The sequence below is a fragment of the Sminthopsis crassicaudata genome, chromosome 5 (assembly GCF_048593235.1).
Source record: "Sminthopsis crassicaudata isolate SCR6 chromosome 5, ASM4859323v1, whole genome shotgun sequence".
Classification (NCBI taxonomy): Eukaryota; Metazoa; Chordata; class Mammalia; order Dasyuromorphia; family Dasyuridae; genus Sminthopsis; species Sminthopsis crassicaudata.
Window position 1 is genome coordinate 163,835,120 of NC_133621.1, and position 20,736 is coordinate 163,855,855.

Here is a 20,736-nt window from a genome sequence, read left to right on the forward strand (position 1 = left end):
TTATTGAAAATCTCATTGGGACAAAAGGAGGTCATATTCTCAATTTTGTAATTTTAAGGTATTCTCTATCCTTTCATTGCTGTGGTAGACATGACCAATTTAGTAAATGAAATTAAAACTTTGGGAGATATTTTACTTGGGAACTTTGAGTTTTGTTTTTTTTTTTTTTGTATGTATGTATGTATTTTAATCAAAGAATTGTTTGGGAGAGTATTGCATGTTGTCTAGTCTAACTTCTACTTGAATTAAGAATGCTTATACCTTATAACATCACTGACTAATGATCATTTAATTACCAATTGAAGATAACAAACTCACTTCTTCCCCAAAGTATTATATTTTATATTTGGACAGCTCTGATGATAAAATATAGACATTTCAAATTGGATATTCAGGAGAAATATTTTACTCAAAATTTCCGCAGCTGAATTTATTATTTTTTCCTTTGAACCATCTCTTCTTCCAGACTTCCTTATTTCTACTAAACATACCACCATTCTTCCAGGCTTCCATATTCATAATCACAAATCTTTTCATATCTACTTTTGAAACATCTTTCCCATGTTATAGAGCTACTAGCTTAGTTCACAATTTCATCACATCTTATCTACATTATTATATTAGCCTCTTGAATGGTCTCCTTACCTTGTCTCTCAGTTGTGTCTCTCTGACCATTCTATATACTTCTGCTAAAGTAATTTTCCTTGCCTTTTCATCTTTCATTCCTAGAATGTATACCTTGCTTTTCTCTTATATATAAATTCCTTCTCTTTATTTAAAAGTGGAGCTCAGCCACCATTTTCTGCATAATGCCTTTTCTAATCCAACTGCTGATGTCTCTTTCAAACTGCTTTGTTTGTATTCTTTATATACATTTGTATTTGTTAACTTTCTAGAATGTGTGTGTTTGTATGTATGTGCACATACCTTTTTTCTTCCACATTCAAATGTAAGTATATTTAGAATAGGGTGAAAGAGAGAATAGAATAAATAGAGGAAAGTATTATTAGGAGTAGTAGTTTTGAAAAGGATTTTGAAGTCAGTTTCTCTTATGAAGGTCTCATTTCTCTAGCATGGAACTGAATCAAATTTATTTAAAAAAAAAAAGCCATTCCCCAATTGACAAATGATCAAAAGATATGATCTATGCCTAAAAGATTATTATAAAATTATGCATATACTTTGACCTAGTAAATACCACTTCTAGGCATGAATCCCCCAAAAAGGTGTTTTTTTTTAAAGGAAAAGAATCTCTGTGTATAAAATATTGATTACCACTCTTCTCAGGGCAAAGGAAATTGAGGAAATGCCCATCAATTGAGGAATGGCTGAATAAATTGTGGTACATGATCATGAAGGAATAGTTTTATTCTATAAGAAATGATGAGACAGATGCTATCAGAAAAACCTGAAAAGTCCTCCATGTGCTCCAGCAAAGTGAAATAGTGATCAGCTGTGAATGACTTTGCTATTCTCAGCAATAAAATGATCCGAACTACTCTGAAGGACTTATGATGAAAAATGACATTTATACCCAGTGAAATAATTGATTGTGTCTTGAATACAGGCCAAAGCATACTTTAAAAAATTTTTTTTCTTGAGTTTTTTGTTTTTTTTTTTTTCCGGTGGGGAGGGTATCTTTTTTTTTTTTTTTTTTTTTTTTGGCAACATGACTTTTTTTTTTGTACCATTTCACATGACTTCTCAAAGTGGGGCTGAGGGAAAGAAAGGGAAGAATCTGGAACTCAAAATTTTAAAAGCAAATGTAAAAAATTATTTTACATGTAAAAGGGGGGGAAATAAAATATAAAAACATGGCTTAAAAAAAAAAAGAATGGTGAACGTATGGAAGAGGAAGCTGTGTTCACAAGCATCTAACAAAATTTAATTAAGAATAGGTTGTGACACTAAGTGAGATAGCATCCAGATTCTTAGAGGAGAAGTTAAATGTGAGTTGCAAGAAGAAATATACAGCAAAATTATATTAATAGAGGATCTTAGTCTTCCTCTATGAAAACTAGGTTAAGTTTAGACGTTAAGGAGGTAAATAGATTTTTAGAAAAGCTAGGCATGATAGAACTTTGGACAAAATTGAATGGGAATAGAAAGGAATATACCTTTTTTCTCAGTGATACATGGCACCTATACAACAATTGACCATGTATTAGAGCATAAAAACCTCAGTCAAGTGCAGAAAGGCAGAAATAACAAATGCATCCTTTTCAGATCATGATGCAATAAAAATATGTGTAATAAAGGGCCATGGACAAATAGACCAAAAATTAATTAGAAACTAAATAATCTAATAATTACTTAATGAATGGGTCAAGCAACAGATTTTAGAAACAATAATTTCATCCAAGGGAATGATAAAATAATGAAACAAAATACCAAAAGTTATGGGATCCAAAAGCAGTTCTAAGGGGAAATTTTATATCTCTAGATATTTACATAAATAGAGAACAAGTAGAATAATGAATTGGGCACATAATGAAAAAAGCTAGAAAAAGAATGAATTAACAATAGGTTGTGCCAGATTAAACTTATTTCCTTTTGTGAAAAAGGTACTAAACTGAAAGGTTAAGTGCGGAGTTTATCCTAAGTATAGAAAACTATATGATAAAATTCTTTGTTATACTAATTAGCTGAATTAGAAATGGGTTGAATGACTTGGCCATTCATTAGAGTATTCCTTAATGTTTTGATGTCAATTTAGAAAGAAGTTTCCAGTAAAGTACTCTAGACATCTTTGCTTTATTTGGCTAAAGCCATAGGTAGCAAATATTGCTGAGCTGGTTGTATTAGCTAATATAGTGGAAAAAAGTAAGAATTCAAAAAATTCTTTACTCTCTAGAACACTCTGACTCTAACTGACTCTAAGTTGAAATTCAATTCAGATAAGAGAAAAAACACAAAAATAGCTAACATTTACATAGCACTTTTTATTTTTTTTCCTTTTTTTATTAATTTTATAATTGTAACATTTTTTTGACAGTACATATGCATAGGTAATTTTTTTTTTTTTTTACATTATCCCTTGTACTCCCTTCTGTTCCGAATTTTTCCCCTCCTTCCCTCCACCCCCTCCCTTAGATGGCAGGCATTCCCATACATATTAAATATCTTATAGCACAATATATATGGTACAATATATATGTGCAGAACCAAATTTTGTCGTCGTTGTTGTTGCAAAGGAAGAATTGTATTTGGAAGGTAAAAATAATCTGGGAAGAAAAACAAAAAACAAACAAACAAAAAATGCTCAGTTTACATTCATTTCCCAGTGTTCCTTTTCTGGATGTAGATGATTCTGTCCATCATTGATCAATTGGAATTGGATTAGCTCTTCTCTATGTTGAAGATATCCACTTCCATCAGAATACATCCTCATACAGTATCATTGTTGAAGTGTATAATGATCTCCTAGTTCTGCTCATTTCACTCAGCATCAGTTGATGTAAGTCTCTCCTCCTGTTGGTCATTTCTTACAAACAATAATATTTCATAACCTTCATATACCATAATTTACCCAACCATTCTCCAATTGATGGACATCCATTCATCTTCCAGTTTCTAGCTACTATGAAAAGGGCTGCCACAAACATTTTGGCACAGACAGGTCCCTTTCCCTTCTTTAGTATTTCCTTGGGATATAAGCCCAGGAGTAGCACTGCTGGATCAAAAGGTATGTACAGTTTGATAACTTTTTGGGCATAATTCCAGATTGCTCTCCAGAATGTTTGGATTCTTTCACAACTCCACCAACAATGCATCAGTGTCCCAGTTTTCCCACATCCCCTCCAACATTCATCATTATTTGTTCCTGTCATCTTAGCCAATCTGACAGGTGTGTAATGATATCTCAGAGTTGTCTTAATTTGCATTTCTCTGATCAGTAGTGATTTGGAACACTCTTTCATATGAGTGGAAATAGTTTCAATTTCATCATCTGAAAATTGTCTGTTCATATCCTTTGATCATTTATCAATTGGAGAATGGCTTGATTACTTATAAATTAAAGACAATTCTCTGTATATTTTGGAGATGAGGCCTTTATCAGAACCTTTAACTGTAAAAATGTTTTCCCAATGTGTTACTTCCCTTCTAATCTTGTTTGCTTTAGTTTGTTTTTGTTTTTTTTTGTTTTTTTTTTTTGTGGAAAAACTTTTTAATTTGATGTAATCAAAATTTTCTATTTTTGTAGTACTTTTTATTTTAAAAAAGTTACTTTTGTATTTTTTTGTATCATGGTAGAGTTCCTCAACAGATCTTCTAACTTCCAGACAGCCATCTCATGACAAATAGTATTTTTTAAAAATTAAGTAAAATAAAAAATTCAGCATAATACATTGATTGATACATTGAAAAAGTCTGAAAATATGTATAATATACAAAATATGTGTAAATTTCCTACATATGTAAAAAGGAAGAAACTTTCCTTTCATATCTCTTTTCAGGTTTTTCTTTTTCTTTATTATAATTTTACATCATTTATTTTTTATTTTATTGCTTTTGTTCTTTCATTTTCCATTGTTGTAATCTTTGAGTATATTATTTTCTTGACTTTGCCTACTTCACTTTGCATCATTCACATAGATGTTTTCATGCTTTTCTATATGTTGTAATCATCATTTCTTACAGCCCAGTAATAATTTATTATATTCATGTACCACCGTTTTATTTAGCCAGTTCTCAATTGATAACCGTATAGCACTTTGAGGTTTGCCAAATGCTTTACAGGTGTTATCCCTTTTGATCTTTGAAAGAGTCCTAAGGTAAAGAAGCAGATATATGACTAAATAGCAGTTTTTGTCAAAAAAGAAATGTAAAAATAATACAACTTTACTATGAGACAACAATAAGAAATGGCACATTAGATAACCTAGACTACATTAACAGAGATATAAGTTCAGAAATAAGTTGGTAATAGTTATGCTATAATATTTTGAATTACATTACATTTAGAAATATTGTGTTCAGTTCTGGTCATAAATTTTTTCTGAAGGATTTTAATGCTGCTAGAGGAAGGACATCATTCTAGTAAAGATGAAAAGATTTAAAGCAAGACATGATCCTCCAAGCATTTGAATAGTTATCATATGAAAGAGATTTCAGACTTCTGCTTGGCCCCCAAGGAAGAGACTAGGAATAATAGGAAGAAGTTACAAAGAGACAAATTTCATCTTAAAATTTTATAAAAACTTCCTACTCATTGAAGCTATACTGAAACGACTCCTTGAGAAATAATGGGCTTTTTTCTCACTTGAGGTCATCCAGGAAAGACTAGTTACCATTTGGGTTGTGAAGGAGTTCCATTTTCAGATATACATTGGACTAGACAATGCCGATATTTCATATTGTGATTTCAGATTCCAGGTTTGATCCTTTGGAGAGAAAGACCAGGTCCTAGTGTAGAGGATCTTGTCTTCTTTTTTAGAAGTTGTAAAAGTTAATGCAAGACTGTAAACAAAGCCACAAGATCCTACTCTTTGATTTTGATTTGGAGCCATGGTGGATTTATTGTTAAGTGTATTTGTCATAGAATTCTAGTAGTTGACAAGGATTTCGGCAGCCATTTATTCCAACTTATACATGAAAGAAATTCTTATTATAATATGATACATTACAAATAATCACATGTAGTCTTAATTTAAAGACTTTGAAAGAAGGAGAATCTGCTACTTATTGAGGTCGATATTTCTGCACCTTGGCAGCCCTAATTATTAAGTTTTTCTTAACATTAAACCCAAATTATTACTTTTTTACCCTTCATACTTGGTTGGGCTCTCTCCACAACTAATCTAAGCATGACTGATTCCTCCATCATGTGACACTCCCTCATATATTTGAAGGCAGTTATAATGGCCCATTTAATTTTTATTTCATGAGGTTAAATATGTTCAATTCATTCACTCAATTTTCACATGTTATTTACTCAAGGTTCTTCACTATCCTACTTGCTCTCCTCTGAACACGTTTTGTCACTGTCCTTTTAAAACATGATACCCATAACTGAGCACAGTATTCCAGATGAGGTCTGAAGATAGAACATAGTGGAATACAAAGTACAAATACCACCTTCCTCCTGTCTGTTACTGGAAGCTGTCCCACAGTGGAAGATCATATTAGTTTTTGAATGCCACATCAATCAGAATGATTCAGTGAAGCTGTCCACTAAAACCCCAACATCTTTTTCAGAGCACCTGTTACCTGTTTCTACTATGTTATATTTGTGAATTTTTTGGGTAATGAAATATGTCTTTATATTTAGCAAATTTCATCTTAATAGATTCAGTCTAATGTGGTAGCCTTTTAGAATTCTATGTTATCAAGTATGTTAGCAGTTCATTCCAGGTTTCTATTATCTAAAGATTAAATGAGCCATCTATGGTTTTATCCAAGTCATTGATGTTAAACAGTACCAGTTCAGGAAAAGAACTCTGAGGTCCTCCATTGGATATCTCCTGCCACATTGGCATTAAACTATTATTGACTAACTTTTGAATATGACTCAATCTGATTGTGTTAGATGATCCATATTTTTCCATTTCTTCCACGAAAATAATTTGACACTTTTATCAAAAATATGGCAAATTTTATCCACAGCATTCTCCTCATCAGTTGGCTTAATAATCTTGTCCAAAAAAAAAATGAACTTAGTCTTGAATGACCTATTCATGATGAACTGATGCTGCTTTTATAATTCATTTTTTATATGATAAACAACCATTTTTTAGTGATCCATTTTCTTTCTTGTCCATTTCATCAATAGAACATGTTAAACATTTAGTGTTTTGTTGTTTGTTTGTTTGTTGTTTAAATAATAAGAAAATATATGGACAGTTCATTTCCCTGGAGAAATATTGAGTCAAGTAACATTGAAACCAAGATGAAAATTCTATCTACTTCTCTTCATGTTAGAAAAATACACTTAAGAATATGAGAACGTATCTTTGCCATTTATATTTCTCTGCTTTAAATTATCCTACGTAGGTCTTTAAATATTGTTTATAGTTTTGTCTTGTTTGTTTGCTTTAGGTACTTCAAAATAATCTATGCCTTGAATAAAATGCATACTTTCATATTTCACTGGTGAATCTGGGAATTTTCTTTATTTTGTGATTACCTTTGACATGTGAATCATAGATTTTTTAAGAATTGAAAGAGACCTTTAATTCATGTTAGGTTATGGTCTGTTGTCTCATTAATAAAAATCTGTATAGACATACTAGGAATTCTTAATCTCTTTTGTGCCTTAGACCCTTTTGCCAGTCTGATGAAACCTAGGTATCTCTTCTGAGACTAATCTTTTTAAATATGCACAGAATGGCAAAGGAAACTAATTATATTGAAATAAAATGATTTTTTTCCCATCCAAATTCACAAATTCCCTGAAATTTCTTCTTGAGTTCTTGGACCCTAGGTAAGAACTCCTGTAAGTAACTATGGTGATACAATATGTAGACAGGGGAATATACAATAGTAATTTCTTGAGGAAGAGAAATAACTCAGAGGGAGGGTCAAAGAAAGGATTTGCATAGGAGGTTTCAAAAAGTTGAGCCTTGTAGAAAGACAGAAGAAGAGGAGATGAAATGTCAATTTCAGGGATCAGGAGTAGTCTTACAGTCTTACAGTAGTAGTTACAGTCATGATTTTTTAATGTGTATACACACACACACACATAACACACACACATACACATACACATACACACAGACACGGTTGCATTTTGGGTTCCACGTTGTTCTCTCCCAGCCCCATATTAGACAAGGCCAATATTTGATATAGATATACATGTGGAACATATATTAGTACTTTCTTTGGAAGTGGATAACATTTTCCTTCATAAAGTCCTTCATAGTTGCATAAAACTTTTAAGAATTAAATTTAAGATAGCAAAATTTCCTTTGGGTTTTGCAGAGTGAAGAGTATAAAGCTGAAATGTCAAGGTTTGGCAACTAGTTAGTATGTAGTATGATAGTGAGAAATCAAGGAAAATGCTAAGGTTATGATTTTGGGAAAGGGAAAGCATGATGGTGTTTTCAACAGAAATAGTAAAGGTTAGGGGGGAGGGGTGGGATTAGGAAAAAGAAAATAGGTTCAGTTTTGGAAAGGTTGAATTTAAAATGTCCCTGTGCCATACAATTTGAAATGTTCATTGGGCAGTAGGTAACATGGAACTGAATTTTAGATAGGAGAATAAATGTATAGGTCTGGAGTTATATGCATAGAGATAATAATAAAGCTCATGGAAACATAAAAAATAAATCATCCCTACATGCATTAAGATCTTGATGACATTACAGTATAATAATTGTTCTTACTAGTGAACCTGTCATCCACATTGGTTAAATTTTAAAATGTTTACTTCATTAATTTGATTAATTTTGTAAAGATTTACCCCAAAGGGTAAAAATTATTTTTAAAAAAATCTTTAATATTTAAAGGTTGTAAACTTCAATGTCTAGAAAGTTCATTTGTGGTATAACAATTTGTTTTCTTGCTAGTTCCAGAAAAGTGAGGTGTGCCAACTGTATCTAATATGCCTTTAAATCTATGCATGGTATTGTAGCAATTGCAACAAAATAGATAAAATTTTCTCAAGAAACTAATAACATTCTAATAGTTTGAACATTCATGCATTTAAATGTTTCTTGAGTACCTACTATGTTCAAAGCACTATGATAGAATGCTCCCATGATAGGTTCTATGATAAATTGTGGTTTTCTATATCTAAGTTTTTTTGTTTTTTTTTTAAAGCGTTCTTCACTTCAAGCTTTGGTAAACCTATTGGAAATGTTTAACATTGGAGAAATTACGTGCTTTTCCTTGCTTTAATAATTATATTTCATTGCTTTTATGAGAGAGGAAATGATTTTGAAATTTTAAGTATGTTAAATTGGAGTTATTTATCCTTTATCCTATTATTTCCACAGCTATTAAGGTGATTTCCAGATGTCAAATTCTAAGAAGATAAAATTTTTAAAAATACCTCATTGTTATAATCAGGAATGAGTTGAAATTTTCTGAAAATAGGTTGCTGCTCTGATTTTACAGATAGATAGTAGCACAGATTTCATCTCCACCCTCTATGTCTTGTCATTTCAATTTGTTTCAACTTATTTAGAATAGCTGGAAGCATGTTCTCTAACTGGCCAGTTGTGTGACATGGATAAAAAGAACAAGAGCTTAGGTACTTGGGAATGAGCATAGAACATGGTTTTACCTGATAGTTAGACTCAAAATAGACTCTATTGAAAACAAATTGAAAATTCCAAGTTCTGGCCTTAAGAATTTGACATTTTTTATTCAATGCATATACAGTAATGTTATTCCGTGTGTGTGTGTGTGTGTGTGTGTGTGCGGGCACGCGCGCACGCGCACGGGGGCACATATATTTTCTGTTTATATACACACATTTGTATTTATTATATATCTATGTACCTTTCAGTTTTGCTATTTGTAACATTATTATAATGAAAGTATGTTGGTTTGAATGATGTAAATAAAAATTAAAGCAGGAACAGCTGGCATCTAGTTCTTGTACAGATCTATCAGCACTAAACTGATATATGATATATCGAAAACTTGGTTGTTTTGTTAATATTTCAATTTGTATAAAACTCACTTTGAGACCATATTGAAAAACTTTTAAACTTTCTTTTTCTGAAGTAAAAAATTTTATGTATATTCATCTGTTGAAAACATTTGCACTCTAAGATCCTCTTGCCAATGTTTGTAAGATGTTCCCTCTAAAGTATATAAGAAAATAATTTCTAATTGCTGTAGTTGGCTCATTTCAATGTTATTACTGAAAATGCAGTGGGTCTGTACAAACAGATCATTCCAATAATTAAAGTAAAAGGTCCTAAGATTCAGTCAGCAAAAGTTGTTTTAAGGAAAGAGAGCTAGTTGTAAGTGCTAATTTCCTTTTTAAAGAGAACTACTTAACCTTTTAATTATTACCTTTTTTTTTTTTTTTTTCTCTATTGAGAGTCCTCAACCAGTGAATACATTCAGGGGAGCACATAACTACAGATAACTTAGTCTTTTGGCTATTTCAATTTTTTATACTGCAGTCACAGAATGTTGAGTTACAAGGCATTTCAGAAGCTATCCAGAGCAACTCAATAGCAATCCCCTTTACAATATACAAGTCATCCAGCCTTTTGAATTTTTCTAGGAGGGAGTATCTGTAGAAGGAACCTATTCTAATTCTTGATAGTTTTGTTAGGAAATTTAGGGACTTAGATCTTTTTTTAACCATTGAATCTAAATCTGCATTTCTGTAACTGCAGTCTCTTGATTTCTATTTTGTGATGGCTCTAAATAAATGTATTGTCCCTACCTAAATGCTGCTTTATTGTCATGTTGCATGAGTGTATTGATTGATTAGAGAATAATCAGGAAAGAGATAAGATTGAGAAGTAATAACTTTATACTTAAGTACTTTAGAAGTCCTCCATAATTTTATTTGTGTGGATGTAATTTTCCCTAACACAGATCTGTGCCTTGCCAGCATAGTAATTTCATAAGTGACTGTGGCTTAAAAATAAATAAATAAAAATCCTCATTTGGTGTCCATCTTTTTAGTAATGGCGCTATTTATACATAGATGGTTCTTGAAAAAGAACTGTATGTCAGTAAGCCCCTTCTCAATTTTTAAGCCTTGGTAGGATCCAGATATGAATTTTTTTTTCCTGAGGCAATTAGGGTTAAGTGACTTATCCAGGATCACACAGCCAGGACTTGTTAAGTATCTGAGGCCAGATTTGAACTCGGGTTTTCCTGACTTCAAGGATGGTGCTCTATCGACTGTGCCACTTAGCTGCCCCCAGATGAGAAGTTTTTTTAAATCTCTTTTTACAGGGACTCTAGAACTGGTAGATCACTACAAGCAGCCAAATAGTTGCTATGTGGTAGGGAGAACTACTCACAAAACTCATAATGAAAAATCAGCAGCTAATCTGCTTCCATCACTTTTATACCAAGTCACCTAAATAATATCTAACTATTTTTATGTTCTTGCTTTTATTTTTTAATGGTAGCATCATTTCCTCATATTCTCTGAAAATTAGCTAACAGCTTGAGAATTGTAAAGATCTAACCAATCACATAAATTAGAATATCCCTAAACGGTAGGACAGTTAAGCAGTGGAGTTCTAGAAGAAATTCCAAAAGACTTCCTTTTCCTTTCTCTCATTCCTTAGGAAAACTTAAAAAAAAAAAAAAAGTTGGAGAACAATGAGAATGTTTGGAGAATGGAGGAAGGAGTGATAGTTGGGAAATGCTTACAGAGCTGATCACTGTTTCTCAGATGAGAAGGGAATCTTACTGATTTTATTTATGAATATATTAATGAAAACATTTTTTCCTTTATCCTGACTTGAGCTGCATTCTGATCTTACTATTCTGTGCATTCCTATATATGGAGTGTCTACAGATGCTAAATTTAGACTACTTTTTCACAAATTGTTGAACCATTATGTTTTCCATATTTTTAATTATTTATATAATAGACTAGGGTGTTTATCAACTTGCTGGCCTTAAACTATGTATGTTAATATTAATGTTTTTCTGAGGTTTAAAAAATATGTGCAAAAAACAATTTATAGAAAAATTTTCACAAATTTAATTCAGCAAAATTGTTTAAAATTTATTTTTAATTTTATGAAACATGTAAATGCATTCCCCCATATTCTCAAACTGTTTTTTATGTATTTCTTTTTCAAAGTTTGTTTTTTCCCCCCACATTTTTTTATTGGCATTTACATGCCATAGAGACTTTATGCTATCTGTGTAGATGATAAAATTATCTAGGATATTTTAAGAAAACTTAACATTCATCTTTAAATGAGTATGTAATTATTGATTTTTTAATAGATAGGAGACATTACAAGCTAAGATATTACTTGCAGATGACTTATTTTTCACAAGATGACATTTTTTGGATATAGGATATTATGTCAGACAATTTTAAAACCACATTTACTGAAAGTTTAATTTATGTTATGATACCATTCTGTACTTCCTTGAAAATGATCTGAAATCATAAATTAATAGTAATATATACAGTTAAATTCAGCTACCAAATACAATTGTCATGTTTGCATTTTTAAATATATCACAGACCGCAAGGACTATCTTTTTATCTTATTTCATAGAATGTTTCACTATGTACTGATAAGATAATGATAAGAAAATTCTACTGAAATACCTGTGGAAACATGGGAATTACTTAAGCGAAATATCTTCTCTGCTTAACTTTTTAATCAGTTTATTAGTGGAACAAAAGAATAAAAAATGAAATTAGTCATTTTAAATAGGCCCTATTTTGTTCAAGAGAGGATTATCTACACCCCCCCCCTATGTCTTCCAAATGATCCATTACAGGTTTTCTTTTTTAACATTTTAAAAAATTGTTTTGTTTACAATCCTTCCATCAAGATGAATTATTGAGCATTAGGTTAAACTTTTATTATATTGAGCCACTTCATTATTTGTGTAAGAAGGCTTAATTTAGATGCCACCTTTCCCTTATATACTGGAAGTTATTTATCCCTTTTCTGAATTCCTAGGGAACTTTGTTCTATTTCTATGGTATTTATCATACATTAGCCTGAAGTTTAAAAGTTTTATGTGTTCTATTTGATTTTACGTTTATTAAGATCAATAACTTCTGTTTTGTACTTTCTTTCCATATATGATATTCTAATTGTCATAAATTTGAACTTAATTAGTTTCTATATATAAAAATAAGGTCAGTCTTTCAACTGAAGGATATTAAGTGTTTTTTTTAGAACTATGTGCTTTATAGATTGTAAACATGTAATAATTTAAATATTAAGTTTACGTATAATTTAAGCATTTGCATATTGATTTCATAGTTTTTGTTGTGCATGAATTTTTTAATTTGGGAGATGTTTAAAGTTGATATTAAGGCACCAGATATGAGCAGAAAGTTGTGGAATTTGTAAGACAATTTAGGTTTTGTAATTTTTTTTAAAGTCATACCTACAAATCTTCCCTTGAATATATGGCAGTTTACATTTAACCAAAATTCCCCTTTCAGTAACCAAAGGTCCCCTATCAAAAGATACCTGCGTTTAGTAGCTAGCAGGAACCCATCATCAAATATAGAAATGATACCTAACACTCTCTCCTGTGACAACCAGCTATTCAAATTGAAATAACCTTAATCTTTCTAAGTTGTCATTTGCTTTCTAAATTTGTCCATCTTGGCTTGGAACTGAGAAGGGGAATAGTTTTCTCCCTTTCACAACTGTCTAAATTGCAAAGTTGCTTCAAGTGTTAGAAATATTATGAAGATAAATTGAATATATTACTTGGGATATTTATTTTAGGAAAGGAAATAAGCTGATTAGTTTGTGTTGCTGAGAAAAAGCTTAGTATTTTTTATTAGCAGAAGAGAAAGATTCTTTTATGTTATATAACTTTTTATTGAGTTGTATAATTCATATAGTATTGATTGCAAATTATCTAATTTTGTTTCTGATTTTATCCTTTTAGGCAAAGAGGATGAATATCCAAAGAAACCTTTGGGGCAACTTCCACCTGAACCTCAGTTTGTTGTTAATCAGCTAAGCAATGGACAGAAAAATGTCGGTTTAGCAAACTGCCAAGCAACCAAAAAAACAGATAGTACGACTCCCAAAAGACAAGAAGTGTCTCCCCATCATCAGAGTTCAGTCAATGCAGGAGAAAAGATTCCTTCTATAAAGAAAGTTGACTCAAAAGAAAAAAATAGTGGAAAGATTAGGAGTGAGGTAGAGACTCGAAGAAAACAACCATCAAATATACAAGACAATTCCAAGCAATATAATAATGCAGCAGCTAACCAAAATTCTAATGCTACTTCAAATATCCGGAGGGATTTTGTACCAAAGTGGAATAAACCTTCAGAAATGTCAAACATTGAAAAAACAGCAAAGTACTCAACTGAAGGCTTAAGTAGAACAATAAATCACACACATATCGGCACACCCCCAAGCCCTGGTGAGACACAGGCATTCAATGTAAGGCAGAAGGTTAAGATTTTAGATGATGATGAAGGTAAGCGTGGGTCCAATGCCTCCCAGTATGACAATGTACCAGGAACTGAAAGTGAAAATGGGACTTCTGTTGAGGAAGTGTTAGAAAGAGCTCAGTCTCAAAGTCCAAATAAAGTCATTTATTCAAGTAGCCCCAGAAAGCATTCTGAGAGAGGTTCTAGTCCATCAAAAATATCAAATAATTTTGCCTTAAATGTGCAGCCACCAAATTCCCCAAGATACTCATCCCAGGTTGATGGCATAGGTCATATGAAAATGCCACCACCATCCTATAGCCATCCCCCTATTTACCATGGAAGTTCTCCCAAATATGCCTGTACTGCTAACACTAATTCCATACCTCTGCATGCTAACCACGGGACTCAGATCAGCCCTTCTAGAAGACCTTATGGCTCCAATCATTCCATAGACTTTTCTCCAGAGAAATCCCATAACCGCCCTAACCCTCTTGTGCTACCATCTAATCGAATAGAAGTCCTACCTGTTGATGTCAGTGCTGCAGGATCCTATTCAGGCAATTCAAGGTCTCCTAGGGGTGGTGACTTCATAATTCCTCCAGTGGATTATTTGCCAGACAACAGAAAATGGCCAGAAGTTACTTACACATACAGGCCAGAGGCATATGGACAGTCATGGAACCGAGATGCTAACAGAAGTCACTTCAGCAACTTACCAAAGCATACTGTTTTTCAACATGTAGCTATTCAGGAATATAACCTTCCGGCTGTTTCAATAGATAGTCCAATACGGTATAGAACTTCACCATCTTTGGAAGATGTTGGTTCACCCCGGTATCAATATTCAAGTGCACCACCTCCACCACACTACAGAAACCGTGATGGACTTTCTATACATGAATCAGTATTGCTATGAGAATCTACTTATGTTTACTTAACAGGAGAGAATAGAAACCATTTAAGATCTACATTGCTATGTTTGTAATTGCCAAAGCAGTATTTTATATGGTTATGGAAAACTTGTGCAATTCTATGTATGTCGATAATAAGAATATATCAAAACATTTGGGACCCCAGATAGATGCTACTGAAGTTGAGCATTTTAAGTTGTGTCATCATTGAACTTTTAAAAATAATAGCATATATAAACATAGCAATAGTATGGAAACACGTACGCACAATATTAATTCATTAGTACTTTACACTTTTCATTTGCATAATCTTTTATCTTTCAGAATAGAGAATTCCATGTGCCAGCTTTATTTTTTTTAAAAGAAAAACAGCACTGAAAAAACATGTAGAATGGATATTTTTCTGACTATATATATCTTTAAATAGACATCTGTAGACATATGCATACACATTTAGGTGTGTTCAGGAAATTGAAAAGCAATTATCAATAACTGATATTAAATGGTATGCTTACTCCTCTAACTTGTCTTTTAAGCAAAGGCTTCCTTGGATTTTGCTTGCTTTAACCCATTTCTTAGTCCTAAACTAAAAGGAAAATTCTCCCAGAATACTAATTATTTTTTCCTCTTTGGGTTTTTGTCATCTATCATTCTATCTAAAAAACAGTTAAGCAAAGAAATTGGAAGAAAAAGAAGTACAGCTTTCTAAACTGACTCCTGAGTGGTGCTTAAAAGCAAGGTAGATCACAGAGATACATGCCACATAGGCAGCATATGATGAGGTCACTTATAATAACAAAATAAGTTAAAGTAAAACTGTTGTTTTATTCTAATTTGATCCTTCCAAGGCTCAGAGCAAAATGGTCCTTGCCATATACAAAAGATATGCTAAAACATAACCATCCTATGTAAAAAGTGTTAGCAATGGACCTATGGTTGTGCTATATTGTCAGGCCATTAAATTATTATTATTAAAACTGAATGTAAAAGTTACCCCACATGTCAATAGGAATCTAAAATGACTAGTCTTTTTAAAAAGTTAATGTGATTTTCATGCTTTTTGAAAATATTCCTTTGCTTTTTTTCCACTTTGGGAAAAATTTTCAAGTTAAATTATGTACTTTAAATTGTTCTTTAGAGGACATATCTTTAGACAAGCTACATTACAGTATACATATATGGTCAATTCTTGAGCAATTCAAGAAAATACACATGTTGTTTATTTGTAATTGAACCGTTTGGTATTAGAATTACTTTTCATAATATTTGAGTAATAGAAAGTTTTACTGAATCAAAGAATAGGCATTGCGAGCTATTCTTGCTGCAGGCTGATTCTTTAAAGTTTTAAGGTACAGAAATATAATGCCTTTGAAAATGGAAGTAACATTTATTTAGTTAGCTAGTGATGTTTATGTATATAATGTATCTGGTGTAATTTTAATGAACTTGACAATATTTTAAATGATAGAACATGGCATATTAATAGCTAAACACTACACTGAATCACAAAGAAATTATGATTATTAGTGTCACTGGGGCTATTGACTTAGATTGGTAATAGCTGCTTGGAATATATGTATATAATGTAGCCAAGGATGTTAACCTTAAAATTTAAACCTTGATTCTGTGATTTATAATAAAGTATACTGTAAAATTTATTCTAGTTAGCACCTATGCTGCCTCCCCCAAATATATATATATATGTGTGTGTGTGTGTGTGTCTGTAAGTGTATATATTATTACATATATTTTATTACATATATATAATAATATACATATATGTATACATACATGCATACACACATTAACAATGGTAAATACTGTAGATTTTATATAAATGTATGAATTATATACACACTATTTTCTTATGTCACCTATAACAGTTTTTAACTGCATACTTTTTTGTGTCATTGTTTTTAACATGCTAAAAGTAATAAGGATATCTTATTCTGTGTCTATGAGCTTTTCTTACTAGGATCAAATGTCATATTTCTGTCTCTTCCAAGAGTTGATCTCTTCTAATTGAATAGTGATTTATTAATTTTAGTTTGCTATTTTCCATTGTATATATAATGGTTTTTAATTTATATTTCATCAAAAAGAAATCACATAATTAGAACTCTGACCCATTTCACTTTTTTCCTCATTAATAACAATATGTGTTGTACTACTAGATAGACAGCTTGCCTCCTAGTCACACGAAGACTTTGTGATGCTGGACAAATTACTTAACCTTTCAGTGTCCCAGACAACTTTTAACATTCTTAAGTTATAGAGAAATTATTGATTTGCATTGGTGGAGGGAATTACCTGATTGGGAGTTTCCAACATTAATGAAATCACAGATCTGACTCCCATTTCCACACCCCACACCCTGAAATATACTATTGTTTACATAAAATGTTTAACTTATCATCATAACCTTAGGAAAATATAGCATTAGTCTTCCAAAATATTTTCATTTGAGGAATATAATCATTTAAATTAAATGGATCCAAATAGGTAGCATCAACAGGAAATATCATTTAGTATGAGTTTAAACAGTGGGATGAGCTGTTGCTAAATAGAAAGTTTATGACTGTTTTAGAGAGTAAAAGGCAATCTGATGGTAGTTGTAACTGCCTGCTTGAAGTAAAATTTAGCATTATCAAAGATTTTCATCCTGGTGGTGTTTCCTACCCCAAGAGATAAATATTTTGGCACATAAAAAGGATTTTCTGGGACTAATCTGAAAAGCTAAACAAACTAGATAAGATTTCCTACTCAAGGGTGTAGACAAATCCTTCTGTTTCAGGTGCCGATATTATCAAAAGAAAACATTTTTAAGCAGCAAACTTCATTTTCTTAATATTTCATAAAAAATAAATGAAAACTGATACAAAAAAAATCTGGCATTTTTTTGAACTGAAATTAAATCTCATATGATTTTGGGAGGCACATAACCTTTCCTGAAGGTGGTAGATTTTTATTTTTGTTTTTGTTTTTAGCTGAAGCATGACAATGAAATTGACTTGAATAATCCCTGATTGTTCTTTTGAGCCCCATTATTATGCAGTCATTGGAAGAGGCACCCTGGTTACAATGATCATCCAAAATCAACTTTTCAGGGATCTCTTTTCTCATTTTCCTCATGTGGGAAATAAATTGATAGTTATATATATTTGCCACGCTACACAAATATGGATTTGTATGCAAAGAGAATCTATAACATAATATCCAAGAAATATTTTAATCTCAACTACAGTTCAGATTCATAACTCTGTTAGTATGCATTTGATTGTGGCATAATTAGACTGGGGATTTTCTAGGAAATTGTCTGTCTAATGGCTTTTAAATGTCTGTATCCAATATGGAAATGAATAACTTTTGACACAATAATTTTAACAAGTTGAACTCTGCTTCTAAGATAACACAAGGTCATTGAGCGTAGGGGAAAGAATTCTACTTAGCATTCTATAAAATGAATTATGCTTTCAAAAGGATTTTCAGCTATCCATTCATCTTTATAAATATCCCTTATATCTAACTGTCTCCATTTTATAGATGAGAAAACTGAGAAACAAAGGAACTAATTAAGACCATATGACAGTTCTTTACTGATGAAAGAATTAGAATTAATTTTTGTAGTTCAACTTATAGTCATTAGGATGTTCCTAAAAAAAATTTCCCTGAAATTGACTCAATCCATTCCCTCTATGGTTGACATCAGCAACCCTTAAAGGATCAAAGCTTCATAATTCAGAAATATTTATACTGGAATAGTTTATCCTTTATGGAACACAGAATAGAAACAAAATCAAATTTGCCTTTGGAGGAGATATGCTACTTGCTGCATGCAAGAGGCAAGTTCAGAACATGCTGCTTATCTTTGCTTCCTCTTGTAATTTTTCCCAGCCCTGAGTTAGAATTGTAAATGTCTCCTGAAACATTTCAGTCTTAAAAATAAATCCCCACTGAAGACAACAATGAAGAATGATAAAAACCATCAAATAATCTGAAGGTTTGCCTTTTATTTTTATATTATAAGTAGACCTTAATGTCATTTGATTCCTTTGAATCAAATTTCTTTGATTCTTTCTTTGAAATTAATCTCAGAAGATTTTAGATTATTCCAATTTTACAGACTTAGAAAAGTCACGGAGGTAGTAACTGCTCAAGGTTGCATAGTTACTTGGTGTCAGAGCCAAGCTAAAACTCCTAATTTCTAGTGTAGTATTCTAACATTTTCAGATAGCAGCAGTAGATAATTTCTTAGAATTTTTCTCAGTGTTTGTAATATAGAAGAGCCTTCTGCCATCACCATATTTTAAGAGGAAAGATAAAGAAGTGGACAACAATCAAATTAATTTTTTTAATGTGTTATCAGCCAAGGGTTTAGTCATGATTTCTCTGGACAAACTCCCATACAAACAAGTCAAATTTGAAGTCTTCAGAATTTGTGATCTTGTTTGGGTATAAGTTATAGCATGAAAAAGTGGACTTTGTAACTATCTCACAGGGTTATCCAGGGAAAAAATCCTTATGGAACAGTAGACAACAAAACTACAAAGAGCCTCTTTGTTCATCATCAAACTAATTAGTATTTTATGCCTTCAGCAGATGGAGAATCTGGCCCCTTTGAAGAGGTTTGGCTGTGGGGAGAAGTTTATAAAACCCTAGTTTTTCCATCATGACCCAGCCAGGCATGGTGGAGTAAGAGAATGATGAAGATGCAAGTAACTAGAGATTATCCAATTGAGGCCTTTCAGCTAGTAGGTAACAAAACCTGAGGATTACAGTGATAGAGTAGCTGAGCTAGTGTTTGAATCAAGTCTTCTGTCTTAGCCTATATCCTTCCCATTAGAATCAGCAGTGTTCTTGTTGCCAGTATTGAAGTATCTATCATTCTATCATTATATCTTTTTCCATTAGTCACTCGAAGAAATAACAAAGAAATTTGTAGTTGTGGCAAATAACCAAAGTATCCAAGATGGTCAGAGGCTTCTAAACTTTGGTTTCTCTGTGCTAAAAGACAGGTAGGTTCAAATGTAACAATTAATTTGAAAACTATTCTGGAATTAAGAATGGATTATAGAATAAAATACAGGTTCAAGTTGGAAAGGGAGTTAGATGTTGTCTAATCCAACCCTCATACTTTACCGACTGAAATAACAAAATAGATCTTGATGACCCCAGAGAGCTTGTGACTATTCAGAATCACATAGTTCTAAGAGTAAGAACTACCTCTTGACTCCCAGTCAATACTCTTTCCATTTTTCTCCAGATAGAGTTTGGGTTTAATTTTGGATTTCTAATAGCGTAACCAACATTCTAACAAGAATGTTTATGTGACTCTTCTGTCAAAGATTCTGTTCTGGGAGTAATGGTGTAATAGAGTGCAGAGTATAGAGCTTGATGACTTGAACCCAAATTCTAGCCCTTCTACTTCATTCCTATAAAACTTTGGGAAAGCCACTTAATTCTCTGTACCTCAATTTTCTCATCTGTAAAAGGATGGGGTGGAATGGATTGATCATATGACCTATAAGGTTTCTTCCATTTTTGTGATCCTGTGATCTAAAAAGCTAAAAAGCCCAGGTTTAATTTGAGGGCTACTTTCTCTGACTCATTTACTTTCTGCTAGGTAGAGCCCAGGGATGGCAGTTTTGGCATTCCAACAGGTCTCCTTGAAAGCATTATGCACCAGATGTAGAATAGGTTTATTTTCATAGTAAAAGGCAAACAACTCAACTGAGTCCAGAGTTGAGGCTATCTCTTTCAATTCCATTAAGTTGACACCTCCCTAGGGATCTTTGC

At 32.1% G+C, this 20,736-nt stretch overlaps 1 protein-coding gene across 4 annotated transcripts in view; it reads left to right on the forward strand.

Annotated features, from left to right (window-relative positions):
• The window catches only part of USP6NL (USP6 N-terminal like), a 183,436-nt gene extending 166,838 nt beyond the window's left edge, over window positions 1–16,598 (forward strand). For all 4 annotated transcript variants that reach the window (XM_074268663.1, XM_074268665.1, XM_074268666.1 and 1 more), the window contains one exon: window positions 13,531–16,598. In XM_074268663.1, coding sequence (XP_074124764.1) covers window positions 13,531–14,945 — 1,415 coding nt within the window. In that variant the 3' untranslated portion in view covers window positions 14,946–16,598. The remainder of the gene's footprint in view (window positions 1–13,530) is intronic.
• The last annotated feature ends 4,138 nt before the right edge of the window (window positions 16,599–20,736 follow it).